General features: G+C 42.7%; 1 protein-coding gene across 2 annotated transcripts in view; it reads left to right on the forward strand.

Moving 5' to 3' along the window:
- Positions 1–18,773, forward strand: part of LOC140482416 (contactin-associated protein-like 5) — a 1,296,746-nt gene that overhangs the window by 180,719 nt on the left and 1,097,254 nt on the right. For both annotated transcript variants that reach the window (XM_072579899.1, XM_072579898.1), the window contains exon 3: positions 12,170–12,363. In XM_072579899.1, coding sequence (XP_072436000.1) covers positions 12,170–12,363 — 194 coding nt within the window. The remainder of the gene's footprint in view (positions 1–12,169; positions 12,364–18,773) is intronic.

An 18,773-nucleotide genomic window follows, 5' to 3' on the forward strand; every position in this document is an offset into this window, starting at 1 on the left:
GGGTTACTTAAAGAAATTAAGATTGCAAAGAGGGAACGGAATAAAAAAAATTGGATGATGAACATTATAGAAATTCTCAAGATGCTTTCTAAGTATATTAAGGCCAAGAGAATAGTTAGGGATGGAATTGGGACAACCATGGAAATCTGTGTGCAAAGTTAGAAGACTTTGCTGAGGATTGAAATGAGTACTAGAGAATGATTAACAGTATTGAATCAAGTAAGGGGATGGTGATATGCTTGAATAAATTAGCATTGAGCGAGAAGAGGTGTTAGTGGTTGTGTCGGATGTGGTAGCGGATATTCCCCAAAACCAGTTGCGAGTATCCCAGGCTGCTTGCAGGCATTCTGACCGTAATTTTCAAATCGTCTTTGGCCACAGGTGGAGTGTCAGAAGGTTGGAGGATAGCTAATATGATACCATTATTCAAGAATCGTGGTAAGGATAAATGAGGAAACTACATGCCAGTGAGTCTAACATCTGTGGTAGGGGAAACCAAATCAAAGCGATAGAATTAATATCCACTCAGTGAGCCAAGGATTAATCAAGGATAGTCTGCACGACTTTGTAAGAGTGAGATCAAGTTGAACAGCTGTTATTGAATGTTTTGAAGAGGTGACTAGACATGTATGTTAGGATGGTGAACTGGATGTAGCCTACCTGGGCTTCAGTAAGGCTTTTGGAAAGGTCCTGTATGGCAGATTGGTCAAAAAGCCCATGGGATCCAAGGAAATTTGGTAAATTGGTTTAGTTGCAGGAAGCAGAGTGTAATTGTTGAAGAATGCTTTTGTGAGTAGAAGCCTGTATCTGGTGGCATACCATAGAGTTTGGTGCTGGGTCCCTTGCTATTCATTATATAAAGTTAACAATCACACAACTGCGTACATGTGTGGAATGAGCTGCCAGGGGGAGTGGTGGAGGCTAGTACGACTACAACATTTAAAAGGCATCTGGATGGGTATATGAATAGGAAGGGTTTGGATGGATATGGGCCGGGTGCTGGCAGGTGGAACTAGATTTGGTTGGGATATCTGGTTGGCATGGATGAGTTGGACCGAAGGGTCTGTTTCATTGTAGTACATCTCTATGACTCCATGACTCTATGACACCAGGTTATAGTCCAACAGGTTTATTTGCAAGCATGAGCTTTCAGAGCACTGCTTCTTCATCAGGTAACTATGGAGAAGGACCATAAGACACAGAATTTATAGCAAAAGATTACATTTATAGCAAAATCGTTTGCTATAAATTCTGTGTCTTATAGTCCTGCTCAATAGCTACTTAATGAACGAGCAGCGCTCCAAAAGATAGTGCTTCCAAATAAATCTGTTGGACTATAACCTGGTGTTGTGTTTTTTAACTTTGTCCATCCTAATCCAACACCGGCTCCTCTGTATCATTTATTACATACATTAATGATCTCATCATGAATCTAGGCAGTATGATCAGTACATACACAGATAACATGAAAATTGGTGTAACCAATAGTGAAGAAAAAAAGCCTTAGACTACAGGATGACATAGACAGGCTGGACAGTTAAACTGAACAGTGGCAAATAGAATTTAATGCTGAAAAGCCTGGGATGCATTTTGGGGACAAGGGAATACACATTGAATGAAAGGATCTGAGGGATTAGAAGGACCTTGATGTGCCTGTCCACAGATAAGTTAGATAATGCACTTAAGAAAACCTATGGGATACTATTCTTTATTATTCAAAGCTTTTAATGTAAGAGCAAGGAGTTTATGATGGAACTGTATATAATATTATTTCGACCACAACTGTAGTGCTGTGTGCTATCTAATTGCCATACAATGTGAAGGATGTGATTGCATTAACGAGGGTTCAGAGGAGATTCTCTGGATTGTTGTCTAGTCTCCTCTTAAAATAATTTAAACAACTCCGACTAGAAGGTTATGAATGAATTTGCCCAGGTGTCCCACAATACCGAAGTGGTCCAATGAATATAAACACAAGCTAGTACCAATGCAAAACCATCCAAACTTTATTAGGAACAATGTTACAATAGCCATCAATACTGAAGATACTCTCTCTAATCCTATTTGGCCCCTTAATTTTACAATTCTTCCCGAGTGTCTCGCAGAGTTATGCAGTCGCTATCTCACTGTGGCTCTGTCTCTGGGTCTGTGAAGCTGCTTCTTTTCTCTCTCTCTCGATGGTCAGCTGATCTCTGCCTCTTACCATGTTGGTCTCCCCAGAAGGCCTCAGATGATTTCAGAGATTCCAAGAGTGAGGTGTGTTGGTGAACCCTGTTTTTATACCTCTTGGATAGTTTTCTGGAATTTTCTATGGTTCTGGCCAACCAGGGAGATACTTTGAGACTTTTGGATGGCCTGCTATTGTTAGTTTCTTTGCGTAGCAGGATCTGGTGCCTTTGTTTAGTGGATAAGTTGTTGGGCTATGTCTGACCAGGATAACTGTGGCCTTGTACATTATGCTAATGCCATTAGCACCTGGCTACTGTGTTTACACTGTATATGGTGTGTGGGCTTTGGGATTTCAGAGCTTTACTTGGCCAATGTACCCAGCATCCCTTGCTGTTTTGGCCAAGTTAGAAATCTAACTGCGTTTTAGGAGCCAGGATGCTGCTATTAGGATAAGCTATGAAGAGAGACTAGATAGGCTGGAATTGTTTTCCGAAAAGTAGAGGGAGCTGAAGGGGGATTGGATTGTAGTCTACAAGGTTCTGAGGGGCACAGACAGGATAGATAGAGAGAAATGTTTCCCCTTAGCAGAGAGGTGAATAACCAAGGGAACAGTTTTAAGGTAAGGAGCAGAATGTTTAGAGGGATTTTGAGGAATCTTCCTTTCATCCAGAGAGTTGTGGGTATCTGGAATTCACTGTCAAAGAGATAGGAACATGATATTTAAGAGCTATTCAGATGGACATTTGAAATGTCATAGCATGTAAGGTTATGAGAAATGCGCTGGAAAATGGGATTAGAATGGATGGAAGTTTGATAATGGCACAGGCACAAGGAACTGAGGGGCCACTTTGTGCTGTTAAAGCTCTGACTCGGTGTATGAAGTAATGCTGTCCATTGGCCTGGGTGGGCGCAGGTCCAACAACACAAGAGGTTCAACATGATCCAGGACAAACCAGCCCACTTGATTTACATCACATGCACAAGCATCCACTACCTCCACCACAGCTGCTCAGTAGCAACAGTGTCTACCTTCTATGAGATCTCCTACAGAAATTTACAAGGCTGCTCAGTCAGCACCTTCCAAACTCCTGACCACTAACATCTCCAAGCACAAGGACAGTAGATACTTGGGAACACCATAACCGTGGGTTTCCTCCGGGTGCTCTGGTTTCTTCCCACAATCCAAAAATGTGCAGGTTAGATGAATTGGCGAGGCTAAATTGCCCATAGTGTTAGGTGAAAGGGTAAATGTAGGGGAATAGGTCTGGGTGGGTTGCGCTTCGGTGGGTCAGTGTGGACTTGTTGGGCCAAAGGGCCTGTTTCCACACTGTAAGTAATCTAATAACCTGCAATTTTCTCTCCAAGCCATACACCCATCCTGATTTGGAAATATGTTGGTGTTCCTATTTTCAACTATTCCTAAATTCAGCTATTTTAACTCCTTCCCCAGCAGCATGGAGGCAAATTTACAACACATGGACTGGAGTGGTTTAAGAAGACAGCTATACACTAACTTCCTAAGCAATTAGGGATGGGCAATAAATGTTGGCCCAGCCAGTGATGACCATGAATGACTGAAAGAAAATAGAGAAAGCTGGATAAATTATTCCATTGAAGTCATTAATAGATTAGATTCCTGAAACTGTGCTTTTTTTTTGTCTAGGCTGTGCAATATTTTAACTTTTTTATGGGTTTTCTTTGCTTCTGTTTGATCTTTTTGTTCTGTTAGACTCTCATTCTAATGTCATCTGTATTTGCCAGCCTGTGTTCTGCCCCCTAGTCATGGTTGCGACAATCACATGAAGCTTATTTGAAAACAAGTGCACACTAGTGTACAAAACCTTCTGCTGTGAACCTGTATTATTATTAGAAGGCAGGAAAAGAACAGTTCATCTATAAAGCACAGGGATTCAATAGCAGCACAGTAATATTGTTGGATTACACATTGAGAGACCAGTATTGATAATGTGGAGACATGAATTCTAATCCCAGTATGACAGCAGGGGAATTTACATTTGATTTATTGTATAAATCTGGAATAAAAGGCCAGTTTCATTCATGATGACCATGAAACTGAAAGGCTGAGCAGAAAGGCAAATTGAATGGAGAGACGTCAAAGTCAAATCAGATAGGTCAAGGTCAAAAAAATAGTAAAGACTGGATTGACAAAGAAACGACACACAGAATGACCTGCTAATATAGCAGACAAACTGGAGAGATGATGTTCCACGCATTTAAAACAGCTAATGTTTGGTATACAAGAGGTTTGGTTGGCAGTCATTAACACGTCCCATCAGCGCATATGTAATTGTTAGAGTTAAATAACTTTAGTAGGTTAGGGTTGTATCACCTTTGCAAATGTGGTATGATTAAGTTCTTTAGTGATATCAAGAAGCAAGCCAGGCTTGCCTTGCAGGTTCCAGTCTGATGCACGCTTTTATGAAGAATTGAGGAAAGTCTATATTCTGCCACATGGCATATAGGCACATTGAGTGGCATTACATGATTGAACTTAGTCCCCCACCCCAACACAATATTAAATAACAATTCCCTGCCTGTCTTCAACTTAACCCACTCCTCGTCAACTAATCCTCCTGTAACAGTGCATCGCACACCTCAAGTTTAGCAGCACCACCTCAAGTTGGATGCGGAAGTCCAAACTGACTCCACAGGAAAGTTGAGTAAAACAATCCCACAAGGATTCTGCATTTTGTTCACACTTGCTTGATAATTTCATTATGAAAGTGAGATGTGGAACTGCTTTGAAGTGATGTTTCAGTTTTGGTATCAGTGTGCCCTGAACGGTCTCAACTGATTCTCTATCAATAGCATTTTTCAATCTTCAATTTGAGAGGGAGAGGGTACAATCGGAAATGACAATTTTTCAGTTGCATAAAGGGAACTATGGAGCTATGAGGGAGGAGTTGGCCAAAGTTCAATGGTGCAATACCTTAGCAGGGATGACAGTGGAGGAACAATGGCAGATATTTCTGTGTATGATGCAGAAGTTGCAGGATCAGTTCATTCCAAAAAGGAAGAAAGATCCTAGGAGGAGGCATGGTGGCCGTGGCTGACGAGGGAAGTTAAGAAACATATAAAGTTAAAAGAGAAAAAGTATAACATAGCAAAGATAAGTGGGAAAGTGGAGGACTGGGAAGCTCTTCAAGAACAACAAAGGATTACGAAGAAGGAAATGCGCAGAGAAAAAATTAGGTACGAAGGTAAACTGGCCAGAAATATAAAGGAGAATAGTAAAAGTTTTTTTAGGTATGTGAAAGGCAAAAAAAATGGTTAAGACTAAAATTGGGCCCTTGAAGACAGAAACAGGGGAATATATTACGGGGAACAAAAAAATGGCAGAAGAGTTGAATTGGTACTTCAGATCTGTGTTCACTGGGGAAGACACAAGCAATCTCCCTGAGGTAACAGTGGCTGAAGGACCTGAACTGAAGGGAATTTATATTTGCCAGGAATTGGTGTTGGAGAGACTGTTAGGTCTGAAGGTTGATAAGTCCCCAGGGTCTGATGGTCTACATCCCAGGGTACTGAAGGAGGTGGCTCGAGAAATCGTGGATGCGTCGGTGATTATTTTCCAGAGTTCGATAGATTCGGGATCAGTTCCTGCGGATTGGAGGGTGGCTAATGTTGTACCACTTTTTAATAAAGGTGGGAGAGACAAAGCAGGAAATTATAGACCAGTTAGTCCCCACCTCAGTGGTGGGAAAGATGCTGGAGTCTATTATAAAGGATGAAATTACGACACATCTGGATAGTAGTAACAGGATAGGTCAGAATCAGCATGGATTTATGAAGGGGAAATCATGCTTGACTAATCTTCTGGAATTTTTTGAAGATGTAACTCTGAAGATGAATGAGGGAGATCCAGTAGATGTAGTGTACCTGGACTTTCAGAAAGCTTTTGATAAAGTCCCACATAGGAGGTTAGTGAGCAAAATTAGGGCGCATGGTATTGGGGGCAAAGTACTAACTTGGATTGAAAGTTGGTTGGCTGATAGGAAACAAAGAGTAGTGATAAACGGCTCCATTTCGGAATGGCAGGCAGTGACCAGTGGGGTACGTAGGGATCAGTACTGGGACCGCAGCTTTTTACAATATATGTTAATGATATAGAAGATGGTATTAGAAATAACATTAACAAACTTGCTGATGATACTAAGCTGGGTGGCAGGGTGAACTGTGATGAGGATGTTAGGAGATTACAGAGTGACCTGGACAAGTTAGGTGAGTGGTCAGATGCATGGCAGATGCAGTTTAATGTGGATAAATGTATGGTTATCCACTTTGGTGGCAAGAACAGGAAGGTAGATTACTACCTAAATGGAATCAATTTAGGGAAAGGGGCAGTACAGAGTGATCTGGGTGTTCTTGTACACTAGTCAATGAAGATAAGCATGTCGGTACAGCAGGTAGTGAAGAAGGTTAATAGCATGCTGGTCTTCATAACAAGAGCGATTGAGTATAGAAGCAAAGAGGTTCTTCTGCAGCTGTACAGGGCCCTGGTGAGACCACACCTGGAGTACTGTGTGCAGTTCTGGTCTCCAAATTTGAGGAAAGACATTCTGGCTATTGAGGGAGTGCAGCGTACGTTCATGAGGTCAATTCCTGGAATGGCGGGATTACCTTACACTGAAAAACTGGAGCGACTGGGCTTGTATACCCTTGAGTTTAGAAGACTGAGAGGGTATATGATTGAGACATATAAGATTATTAAAGGATTGGATACTCTGGAGACAGGAAACATGTTTTCGCTGATGGGTGAGTGCCAAACCAGAGGACAAAGCTTAAAAATACGGGGTAGACCATTCAGGACAGAGATGAGGAGAAACTTCTTCACCCAGAGAGTGGTGGCTGTGTGGAATGCTCTGCCCCAGAGGGCAGTGGAGGCTCAGTCTCTGGATTCATTTAAGAAAGGGTTGGAAAGAGCACACAAGGATTGTGGAATCAAGGGTTATGGAGATAAGGCTGGAACAGGATACTGATTAAGGATGATCAGCCATGATCATATTGAATGGTGGTGCAGGCTTGAAGGGCAGAATGGCCTACTCCTGCACCTATTGTCTACTGTAATCTCCTAACATCCTCATCACAGTTCACCCTGCCACCCAGCTTAGTATCATCAGCAAGTTTGCTAATGTTATTTCTAATACCATCTTCTATATCATTAACATATATTGTAAAAAGCTGCGGTCCCAGTACTGATCCCTGCAGTACCCCACTGGTCACTGCCTGCCATTCCGAAATGGAGCCGTTTATCACTACTCTTTGTTTCCTATCAGCCAACCAACTTTCAATCCAAGTTAGTACTTTGCCCCCAATACCATGCGCCTTTCATCACAGTTTTGTAACTTATTTTTCACTCTGCAATCACTTTTACAAGGCTTAGTGCTAATGGCCTTTTGCAGAAGTGACAAAGATGATTGATGAGAGCAGGGCACGAGATGTTGTCAACGTGGACTTTGGCAAGTGTCCTCATGGCAGGCTAATACAGAAGGTGAACTAAGATGGGGTCTGTGGTGAGGTGGTCAGATGGATACAGAACTGGCTTGATCATAGAAGGTAGAGAGAAGTGGTGGAAGGGTGTTTATCTGACTGGAAATCTATGACCAAGAGTGTTCTTCAGGGATTAGTGCTGTGACTCCTGTTACTTGTAATTCATATATGATTGGGGGGAAAATGTAATTGGTAAAAACAATGACTGCAGCTGCTACAAACCACATTCTGGATTAGTGGTGCTGGAAGAGCACAGCAGTACAGGCAGCATCCAAGGAGCTTCGGAATCGACGTTTCGGGCAAAAGCCCTTCATCAGGAATAAAAGCAGTGAGCCTGAAGTGTGGAGAGATAAGCTAGAAGAGGGTGAGGGTGGGGAGAAAGTAGCAATGAGTACAATGGGTGAGTGGGGTAGGGGATGAAGGTGATAGGTCAGGGAGGAGAGGGTGGAGTGGATAGGTGGAAAAGGAGATAGGCAGGTAGGACAAGTCCGGACAAGTCATGGGGACAGTTACTGAGCTGGAAGTTTAGAACTAGGGTGAGGTGGGGGAAGGGGAAATGAGGAAACTGTTGAAGTCCACATTGATGCCCTGGGGTTGAAGTGTTCCGAGGCGGAAGATGAGGCGTTCTTCCTGCAGGCGTCTGGTAGTGAGGGAGCGGCGGTGAAGGAGGCCCAGGACCTCCATGTCCTCGGCAGAGTGGGAGGGGGAGTTGAAATGTTAGGCCACGGGGTGGTGTGGTTGATTGGTGCGGGTGTCCCGGAGATGTTCCCAAAGCGCTCTGCTAGGAGGCGCCCAGTTTCCCCAATGTAGAGGAGATCGCATCGGGAGCAACGGATACAATAAATGATATTAGTGAATGTGCAAGTAAAATTTTGATGGATGTGGAAGGCTCCTTTAGGGCCTTGGATAGAGGTGAGGGAGGAGGTGTGGGTGCAGGCTTTACAGTTCCTGCAGTGGCAGGGGAAAGTGCCAGGATGGGAGGGTGGGTCGTAGGGGGGCGTGGACCTGACCAGATAGTCACGGAGGGAACGGTCTTTGCGGAAGGCGGAAAGGGGTAGGGAGGGAAATATATCCCTGGTGGTGGGGTCTGTTTGGAGGTGGAGGAAATGTCGGCAGATGATTTGGTTTATGCGAAGGTTTGTAGGGTGGAAGGTGAGCACCAGGGGTGTTCTGTCCTTGTTACGGTTGGAGGGGTGGGGTCTGAGGGCGGATGTGCAGGATGTGGATGAGATGCGTTGGAGGGCATCTTTAACCACGTGGGAACGGAAATTGCTGTCTCTAAAGAAGGAGGCCATCTGGTGTGTTCTGTGGTGGAACTGGTCCTCCTGGGAGCAGATCCGGTGGAGGCAGAGGAATTGGGAATACGGGATGGCATTTTTGCAAGAGATAGGGTGGGAAGAGGTGTAATCCAGGTAGCTGTGGGAGTTGGTGGGTTTGTAAAAAATGTCAGTGTCAAGTCGGTCGTCATTAATGGCGATGGAGAGGTCCAGGAAGTGGAGGGAGGTGTCCGAGATGGTCCAGGTAAACTTAAGGCCGGGGTGAATGTGTTGGTGAAGTTGATGAATTGCTCAACCTCCTCGGGGAGCACGAGGTGGTGCCAATGCAGTCATCAATGTAGCGGAGGAAGAGGTGGGGAGTGGTGCCGGTGTAATTATGGAAGATCAACTGCTCTATGTCGCCACCAAAGAGACAGGTTTGATAAACTGGGAGGAGCTGTGGATAGTGAGTATGACTCAGAGGATACAGCAGGACATCAATAGGCTGGAGAGTTGTGCAGAGAAATTGAAGATTTCTGAAGATCAACTGTTCTACATAGCCAACAAAGAGACAGGCATAGCTGGGGCCCATACGTGTGCCCATGGCTATCCCTTTGGTCTGGAGGAAGTGGGAGGATTCGAAGGAGAAATTGTTAAGGGTGAGGACCAGTTTTGCCAAACGAATGAGAGTGTCGGTGGAAGGGCACTGCTGGGGACGTCTGGAGAGGAAAAAACGGAAGGCTTGGAGGCCCTGGTCATGGTGGATGGAGGTGTAGAGGGATTGTATATCCATGGTGAAGATGAGGTGTTGGGGGGGCGGGGAAACGGAAGTCTTGGAGGAGGTGAAGGGCGTGGGTGGTGTCTTGAACGTATGTGGGGAGTTCCTGGACTAGGACAGTGTCGAGGTAGGTAGAGATGAGTTCAGTGGGGCAGGAGCATGCTGAGACAATGGGTCGGCCAGGGTGGTCAGGCTTGTGGATCTTGGGAAGGAGGTAGAACCGGGCAATGCGGGGTTCCCTGACTACGAGGTTGGAAGCTGTGGGTGGGAGATCTCCTGAGGTGATGAGGTTCTGTATGGTCTGGGAGATGATGGTTTGGTGATGGGGGTTGGGGTCATGGTCGAGGGGGCAGGAGGAAGAGGTGTCCTCGAGTTGGGGTTTGTCTTTAGCGGTGTAGAGATCAGTACGCCAGACTACCACTGCACCCCCTTTATCCACTGGCTTGATGGTGAGGTCGGGATTGGAGCTGAGGGATTGGAGGGCTGTGCGTTGTGAGGGTGAGAGGTTGGAGTGGGGGAGGGGGGACGACAGGTCGAGGCGGTTAATGTCCCGGCGGCAGTTGGAAATGAAGAAGTTGAGGGAAGGTAATAGGCCAGCGCGGGGTGTCCAGGCGGATGCAGTGTGTAGGAGGTGAGCGAAGGGTCCTTGGAAGGTGGGCGGGAATCCTGATTGTGGAATTAAGCTCGGAGGCGGAGGCAACGGCAGAATTGTTTGACGTCACGGCGTGTGACGGAAGAATTGTTGAATAAGGTGGTCAAGCAGGCTTTCAGCATGCTTGCCTTCAGTGGTCAAAGCAAGGAGTATTAAAAATTAGTAAGTCTTGTAGCTGTATAGGCCTTTAGTTATGAGACATATGGAATATTGTGTACGGTTCTGTCTGCACACTACCAGAACGGTATGGAAGCTTTGGAGACGGTACAAGCTGTTGCTTGGTTTCGAGATTTTTAGCTATGAGGAGTGATTGGACAAACTGTTTGTTGTCACTTGAACTCCAGAGACTGAGGGGTGACCTGATGGAAATTTACAAAATTGAGAGTCATGGATAGATGGAGTCTTTTTCCCCAGGGTAAAAATATCAATTACTCTAGGACCTCAGTAAAAGGGAGAAAGTTTAAACAGGATGTAAGATGTGCGGATTTTTTGACAGTGGGTGGTAAATGCCTGGAATGTGCTGCCAAAGGAGGTTGCAGAAGCAGATACAAATAGCAATGCTTCAGAGGCATTTTAACAGGTACATGAAAAGATAATAAATAAAGATATGGACCACATAGAGGCTAAAGGATTTGGCTGAGATAGTCATTGCCTAACATAGAGAAAATACAATCTTGTGTAAATCTTTCCAGGTGATTGGGATGATGGTGGGACTTGATAAACCAGTCTGGGGTGGTGGTGGTGGTGGTGGTGGTGGTTGTAATGTCATTGAAGTAGTAACCCAGGCCTCAGACAAATATTCAAGGGGTACCGGTGAAATTCCACCATTTGAATTCGATGACATTTTTTTTAAAAAGCTGGTCCAATGTATTGTTTATTAATGTCCTTGAGGGAAGCAAATCTGTGATCCTTTCCTAGTCTGTTCTACATGTGAGTACAGAACCACAGGAATGTAAATGGCTCTTAACTGCCCTCTAAGCAATTCAGGGATGGGCAATAAATGCTGGTCTAGCTTGTGATGCCTGCACAAATGAATAATTTTAAAGAAATAACTGTCTTAACCTTCTGACTTTCATTCTTAGAAGTTGCCGTGCATCAGTTGTTCTAAAGTAGTTGACTCAAATGTTTTGAACTTGAACTGATGTTGGGAATATTGCATAATTCTCATTAAGGAATTCCTACAGTGCAGAAATAGGCCCCTTGGCCCAACAAATCCACGCCAGCCCTCTGAAGAGCATCCAACCCAAACTCATCTCTATCTAATGCACCAAACCTATACATCCTTGAACACTATGGGCAATCCAGCATAGCCAATTCACCTAATGTGCACATCTTTGGATTGTGCGAAGAAACCAGAGCACCAGCAGGAAACCAACGCAGACCCAGAGAGAATGTGCAAGCTCCACACAACCATTCACCCGAGGTTGGAATTAAACCTGGGTTTGGTGCTGTGAGGCAGCAGTGCTAACCACTGAGCCACTGTGCTGCCCACATTAGAGAATGGACAATCTTTTCATTTACAAATCCTCATCATAAAACACCTTATTTTCTCCAAACCTGATTCTCTGAGTAAAGTCAAACATGATGAGACTTAAATCCAGGTATAAGTTGTTTCAATTGTAAGGTTAAACCTGAACCTTTTGGCTCTTCAATGGTGCCATATCAGTTTTCTCACCTGTGGATTTATAAATTAATCATGAATCTTTTCACCAAGAAGCTGAGAAATATAAGGTCTGAACATTATCATGTTTATATCCTGGTCATTTGGTAACTTGTTTTTTTCTCAACTCTTTCCCCTTGAAGGAGCAGGTGGATGGTCCCCAAAAGATTCTGACAAATACCAATGGTTACAGATAGACCTTGGTGAGAGAACAGAAATCACCGCTGTAGCAACCCAGGGCCGGTATGGGAGCTCAGACTGGGTGACGAGTTATGTGCTAATGTTCAGTGACACCGAGAGAAATTGGAAGCAGTATCGCCAAGAAGACAACACATGGGTAGGCAATTTACAGGCAATTATTGCAAGTCTGTGTAAATATAAGGAACGTTGATTTATTTTGGAACAGCAATTATGGATGAGATGTTTCAAGATTAACAACAAAGAATACCAGAAAATGTGTTCTGAATTCTTATGAATCAACTGGTGCATGAAATAGATCAACCTCTGTATTTTGACTGATTTACAGACTCAATTTCTCACTCACTTTCTCACATTCTTTCTGTCTCTCTCTCTCTCTCTCTCTCATGCGTCCACTCTCTTTCTTTCTTTTTTTCTGTCTCTCTCTCACTCACACACACATACACTCTGTGTCTCACACTCTGTGCCTCACACTCTCACTCTCACTCTTTCTTTCTCTTTCCCTCACATACACACATTCTCTCACATACGCTCCCTTTCACATACACTCTCTCTCTCTCTCTCTCTTGCATGTGTTATCTGTCTCACATACACCCTCGCTGTCACTCTTGCACACAATATTTTTTATCTTAGTCATACATATTCACACTCCATCTTGTGCACACACTCTTACACTCTTATGTAAAAACCTGAACTGCACGTGATGGTGCCTTATATTTGGTAGGACATTTAGAAATTCCAAGACATTCAGAAATACATCACAGACTCTGTTTCTGGGTTTTAACAGAGATGCTCAATCACTTTCAGCCTTGGTTGTTCAAGGTATACTTCTCTGCTGACAGCTTGCCAAAATATTTCCTGAAGTCATTACATTATTTTGTGCTGTGACATCCAGTGTGGATGGCGAATATTTGAGCGCATTTTTTATGAATAAGAAATTTATGTTGGGATTTTGCTGAAGTGATATCTTTTAAAATTTACAAACAAACTCATACACAGACACTTTTACAGGCAGGTCCTTTATGCAGATGCTTGAAGTTTTGATGGTGCGTACACAGAAGTGGGGGACCACTGAAGGAAATATACCCAATACCTGCACAGATGATTGGCTAGGCAGTGTTCTTACATCACCATGGTCCTTATTAGCTCTCCAATTCCTATGAAGACCCACTAATATCCCTATTTCTTTCTGTATCTTTGGACCTCTGTACTGTACCTCAGATAGAAAAGGATAAGACCAGCATAGGGCTAAGTGGTATAGATCAAGTGCCTCCTACCCTCAGTTTTTAGTTTGGACTTGATTAACTTATCTTGCCAAGGTAATTGAAGGTTTATGACAATGTACTTAATTTAGAAGATGGTAAATATTAATATAACATATTTATACAACACTTTTTTAACCTCATCAAACTCCTCCTTCCACCCCTCCCCCAACTTGAGTGCTTCGAAAGAGCAAATTGGACATGGTATGGGCAAAAGGATATTATGATAGACAGAAAAAAAATGTGATCAAAATTAGAATTAGCTTTTCTATCACATGTATGCACATGGATACAGTGAAAAAGTCGCCATTTATGATGCCATCTTCTGTACAAAGGCACCTCGGTAGCGATTCTTAAGTACACATCCTTAGGGAAAGAAAACAATAGAAAAGTGAAGAAATTAAAAGTACAGCATTACAGATATATAATATCATCTTCAGCACAAAAGTATAAAATCATAGGCAAAAATTTGAAAAAATAAAGAAATTAAGAAGTTCAGAATAGCAATCCTTCCAATCTTGGCATCTTACCTCCAGACCATTTTCAGTCACATTTTAAAGATGGGGAGAGTGCGGGGTCGGAGGGAGGGGGGGGGGGGGGGGGGGGGGGGGGGAAGGTAGAGAGAGAGAGAGAGAGAGAGATGCAAAGGAGTTGGGAGGAAATCCAACTTCTGACCACGACATGAAAGGCCGAGAAGGCGGCACTTAACAGTTACAAAAAACGTCTATCACACTTAACATGAATGTAACATGACATGGGCAACCTGGTAGGAGGATGTCAGTGACTTAAGATGTGTCTTTGCCAAACTATCAGCACCACAATAGGTTTTTGTCCTGTTAATTGCAACCTGCACCGTTCACTTAGCAAGGTACATGCATGGAAGCTCAGAATACTGGAATCATGTTGTTTCAGAATGCATTTTCAGTTTTGCTTGACTAGTCTGGAATAATCTGGTGAATGTTGCTGAACCTAGACTGCAAGCTAGGGTTGTGCAGAATTTTATGTAGAATAAGAAAGATAGACTGGATTTGCTAAAAATTGTTTGGATGACAGTGCCAGCTGCAGAGTGCAGGCAGTGGAATGTGTGCTTGAAATATCACTGCGCAGTATCCATGAAATATTAAATCCTGCAATTTATTAGATTCCAACATGCAAAACCAAGACTATGCATCAGTATAGATGAGCTGAAAAGGATTAGATGGATTAATGGATACTGCCTCCTTTTACCTTGGCTACTTGCTTCAGCACCAGCCGTGACTAACATAGAACTTTGAACGTTGGGATCATGTAGGATGAAGGGAATCCCTGATTTCATATCCGCAGCATTCTGAAAACAATAGTGTCAGAATTTGTCACAGACTAATGCTCTCAGTGCAGTCAAGGCTGCTGCAGAATAGAGAACAAAATAGACCCTGGTGTGATTTAAGGACAGTTCACAGAATTGACAACTTGGGAATAAGAAGTACAGTTGGTTCAGCTGGTGAAGGCATTATCCTACACTGGACCCTAATGGATTCTGTGCTATGAAATGCATCACCCTAACACTGGGTGCGAGAAGTATTTCATTTCCCAGCACTGACATCCTCCTTGATGAAAATAAAATTTATCTGAAAGTGATCACTACACAGTGCTTTCCCTGTGGGTACTGAGTACACACTTCAGCAGTAAACATAATTTATAGGCAAGGCTATTGTTCCTGGTGTCTCAGAGAGCAGTGTGGAATCCAGGAAAACATTGAAACGTGCTGGAATGACTAACAGCTGAAACAGAATTTAACCTACTTCAGTGTGTTAATGTCATGATCCTTTTGTTGTATGGGATTTGATTTCTTAAAACTAGTTTGAACTATTGTACTGGCTTTGAACTGTTCAGCTCATTAAATCTGTGAGACTGTTTTGTTGTGCCCCACTTATTTGAAACAATTTCACTCACTTGGAGTGTATTACTGATAGAATAGTTTTATCATGATAGGTTGTTGCACTGGGTTTGAAGATTGTTTTGGTTTGATTTGACCTCTGAATTTCACATGATTCGACAGCAATGGTACTGGATTTGAATTGTTCAATTGTGTTGTGTTGCACGTAAAGAAAACATGAAAAAAAAATATCATAACTAAGGCAAACTAGTATTTTGTACTCAAAAGGGGCAGTATGACCAGACAATCTTTCCAAGATAGACAATGTGGTCACAAAATATCTGAATTAATTGTAAATGAGAGTAAAAAGCCTAACATACACGCAATTCTTCATAAAATCATTAAAAATATAGATAGTCAGAAAAATCTTGTAAATAAAGTAGCTGCATGTGCAACCTGATAAAAATGAGGTGAGCATGCAAAATTGTGTCCAATATAAAGCCAATTTTTTAATTAAAAAAAGAATTAATAATCAACCTTTTATCTTTAGTTGCTGCAATGGAATAGCAATTGCAGAAAGTTGGATGACATTCCTAATCATTGTGTCTCTTTATTGGAAAGACATGCTGGTGTAGCTTTAAACATTCTTGAATGAGCAAAAGTTAAAGGTTCTGAAGTTAATTTAGTAAACCCTGAAACAGTTCTGACTGAAATTCCACCTCTAGGAGCACTGGGAGATAGTACAGGTCATTTGATTCCCTTGACACAGAGGCTACAAGGACAAAAAATGTCAAAGATGGAGATGACCAGCAATGACGACTTTATTGACAGAGAAGGGATAAATTGTGTGTCTTGTCCATTTAGTGGAGTCAGAACACTAGACTTTCCTGTACTCCTAGAAACCTGTAAACATACGAAGTAGTATGGGAGTAGGCCATTTGGCCCTTCGAGCCTGCAGCACCATTCAATATGATCATGGCTTTTCTTGCATTTTCAGTATCCCACTCCTGCTTTTTCTCCATTCCCCTTGATTCTCTTAGCTGCATGTGGCACTATTTGTGAAGGTTCTGCTTTCCCTTTGGAGGAGAGCCATCCCTTTTGTTGAAGAAGGTAATAAAAATTAAAGTTGTCCTTCTTTTTCTTTCTCCGAACCAGTAAGGAATTACAGAAGCAGCAATGGCAACCACAGTTTGCTGAAGAAATTCTGCCCTCAACGAAGACCAGGGCATGACAGGGAAATAAGAATGAAACATTATGCTGGTTCAGTTGAAAGGAAAGCAACTGAAGCTTCAAAATGTTGCACAGCTGACAAAGTGACCAGAATCTCTGAAATGTCTCTGAAATTATGGAGTTAGAAAGAGATATTCTGTCACACAGAAAAGAGGTCTCAGAGACATGAACCTTCAGGCAGACTGGATGATTCCTTACTTGAATTGACAGAAGCCAACTGCTTCGATGCAACACATAATAACCATGCACAGGTAACATTAACATGAATGTGACATATTCAGAGATAAACTTCAAACCTCAGTGAAGGCCCTTCAGGCGGTAAGTCAATAACCAGAAACAGCTAATAAAAAGTTGTCTCGAGATTCTTCCGTTCTAATTGGATCATGACAGTGTTCAGAAATTGCTGGTTTGTATAAGTAGCAGTTAAATGCTACAATGGACATTTTTCAAAAAGCCACATTAACGCTGGACAGGTCAGTTCATATGCTGTGGGCATACCAGAGGGACTTCACTGCTCGTTGGTGCTTTGATATAACCAGTCTACTTCAGAAGGCAGGTAACAGTCAGCTGCATTACTATGGGCCTGGAAATGCATGTAGGAAAAGCAGAGTAGAGCAACCAGATTTCTCAAATGGCTTTTCATTTATTATAAGACCACAATAAATGGGAGTAGGAGTAAACTATTTGGCCCCGAGAGCCGTTCAACAGGATCATGGCTAATCTGTCATTGTGTGTGATTTTTAATTTTTTACACCCCAGTCCAACACCAGCATCTCCAAATAATGACATTGTTCACATCCTGCCCTTTCCCTTTAATCATTGCTTCCCCTACTGATCAAGAAAAATTATGGTTGTGAATCACATGAGGCTAGCATATTATTCCTGATTGATTCTGGGTGCCAAGGTGGGAATTGAACCTGTCTCCAGAGCATTACTCCTGTCAACTGGAGTATATATTTAAAAAAAAACACTGTATTTATCAACCCTTCTATTAATAATAAATTGTCTTGATGTGCAAAACTTCAGTTGTTTTTCATTCAGTTATGGGCTGTTGGCATTGCTGCCTGGGCCTGCATTTATTCCTCAATCCAAATTACCCATGAGAAGGTGATGGTAAACTGTCTTCTTGAAATGCTAAAAATCACACAACACCAGGTTATAGTTCAACTGGTTTATTTGGAAGCAATAGCTTTCAGAGCACCACTCCTTTATCAGATAGCTGTGGATCATAAGACCATAAGGCACAGAATTTATAGCAACAGATTACAGTGTCATGCAACTGAAATGATATATTGAACAAACCTGGATTGTTGTTAAGTGTTACGTCTTTTAGAATGGTTTGCAGGTTTCGGTTCATTAATGTGCAAATCCCAGAACTTCTTTTAAGTCACATTCTCGAGATAACTTAAGGTTTTATAAAAAAAAGGTGACATCTCAACTTAGACAATGCATGAAAGGTGTGAGGTTAGAGTCTGTCTGTCTCCTAATCTTGAGTCAGGCTGGTTTGATTTCCAAAGTGGAATTTACAAAATATTACGTGGATTGACTGCCTGTATTGACTACCTGCAGTTTAAGCAAAATAGAATGTTTCTGCAAATACAAATTCATCCCATAGACTTATATGTGTGTGTGCATGTGAGTGCGTGCGTGTGAGTTCACATAAGAGAGTGTATGTTGTGTGTGTGAAAGCTTGGTAAAGTGTGTGAGTGAATGTGATGGAGTGTAAGCCTGTGAGAGGGCGTGTGTGTGGGAATGAGTGTGGGGGAATGTGTGTGCATATGAGAGAGGGAGTGTGTGTGTGTGTGTGTGTGTGTGTGTGTGTGTGTTTGTGTGTGTGTGTGTATAGAGTACTGGGGTCACCTGTATTGTGTGACATGAACCCATGAGGTTGAGGCCATCCTCATCGGTACTGATCTTAGCTATGAGAAACACGCTGTAAGAAACCGTAATAACCTCCTCAGGAGATAGACATGCGTTGCAACTGATAGGGTACCCTTTGTTGTCCGGTATTTCCCAGGAGCTGAAAATCTGTGCCGTGTTCTTCACAGCCTGTAACATATTATCAATGAGGATGAGCACCTTGCCAAGACCTTCCATTTGCCTCCACTTCTCCCCTTTGGACAACCACCAAACATTAAGCAGACCATTGTTCAGAGCAAACTGCCCAGCCTTCAGGACAACATCAACCACACCACCGTACAA

The sequence above is a fragment of the Chiloscyllium punctatum genome, chromosome 10 (genome assembly GCF_047496795.1).
Source record: "Chiloscyllium punctatum isolate Juve2018m chromosome 10, sChiPun1.3, whole genome shotgun sequence".
Classification (NCBI taxonomy): Eukaryota; Metazoa; Chordata; class Chondrichthyes; order Orectolobiformes; family Hemiscylliidae; genus Chiloscyllium; species Chiloscyllium punctatum.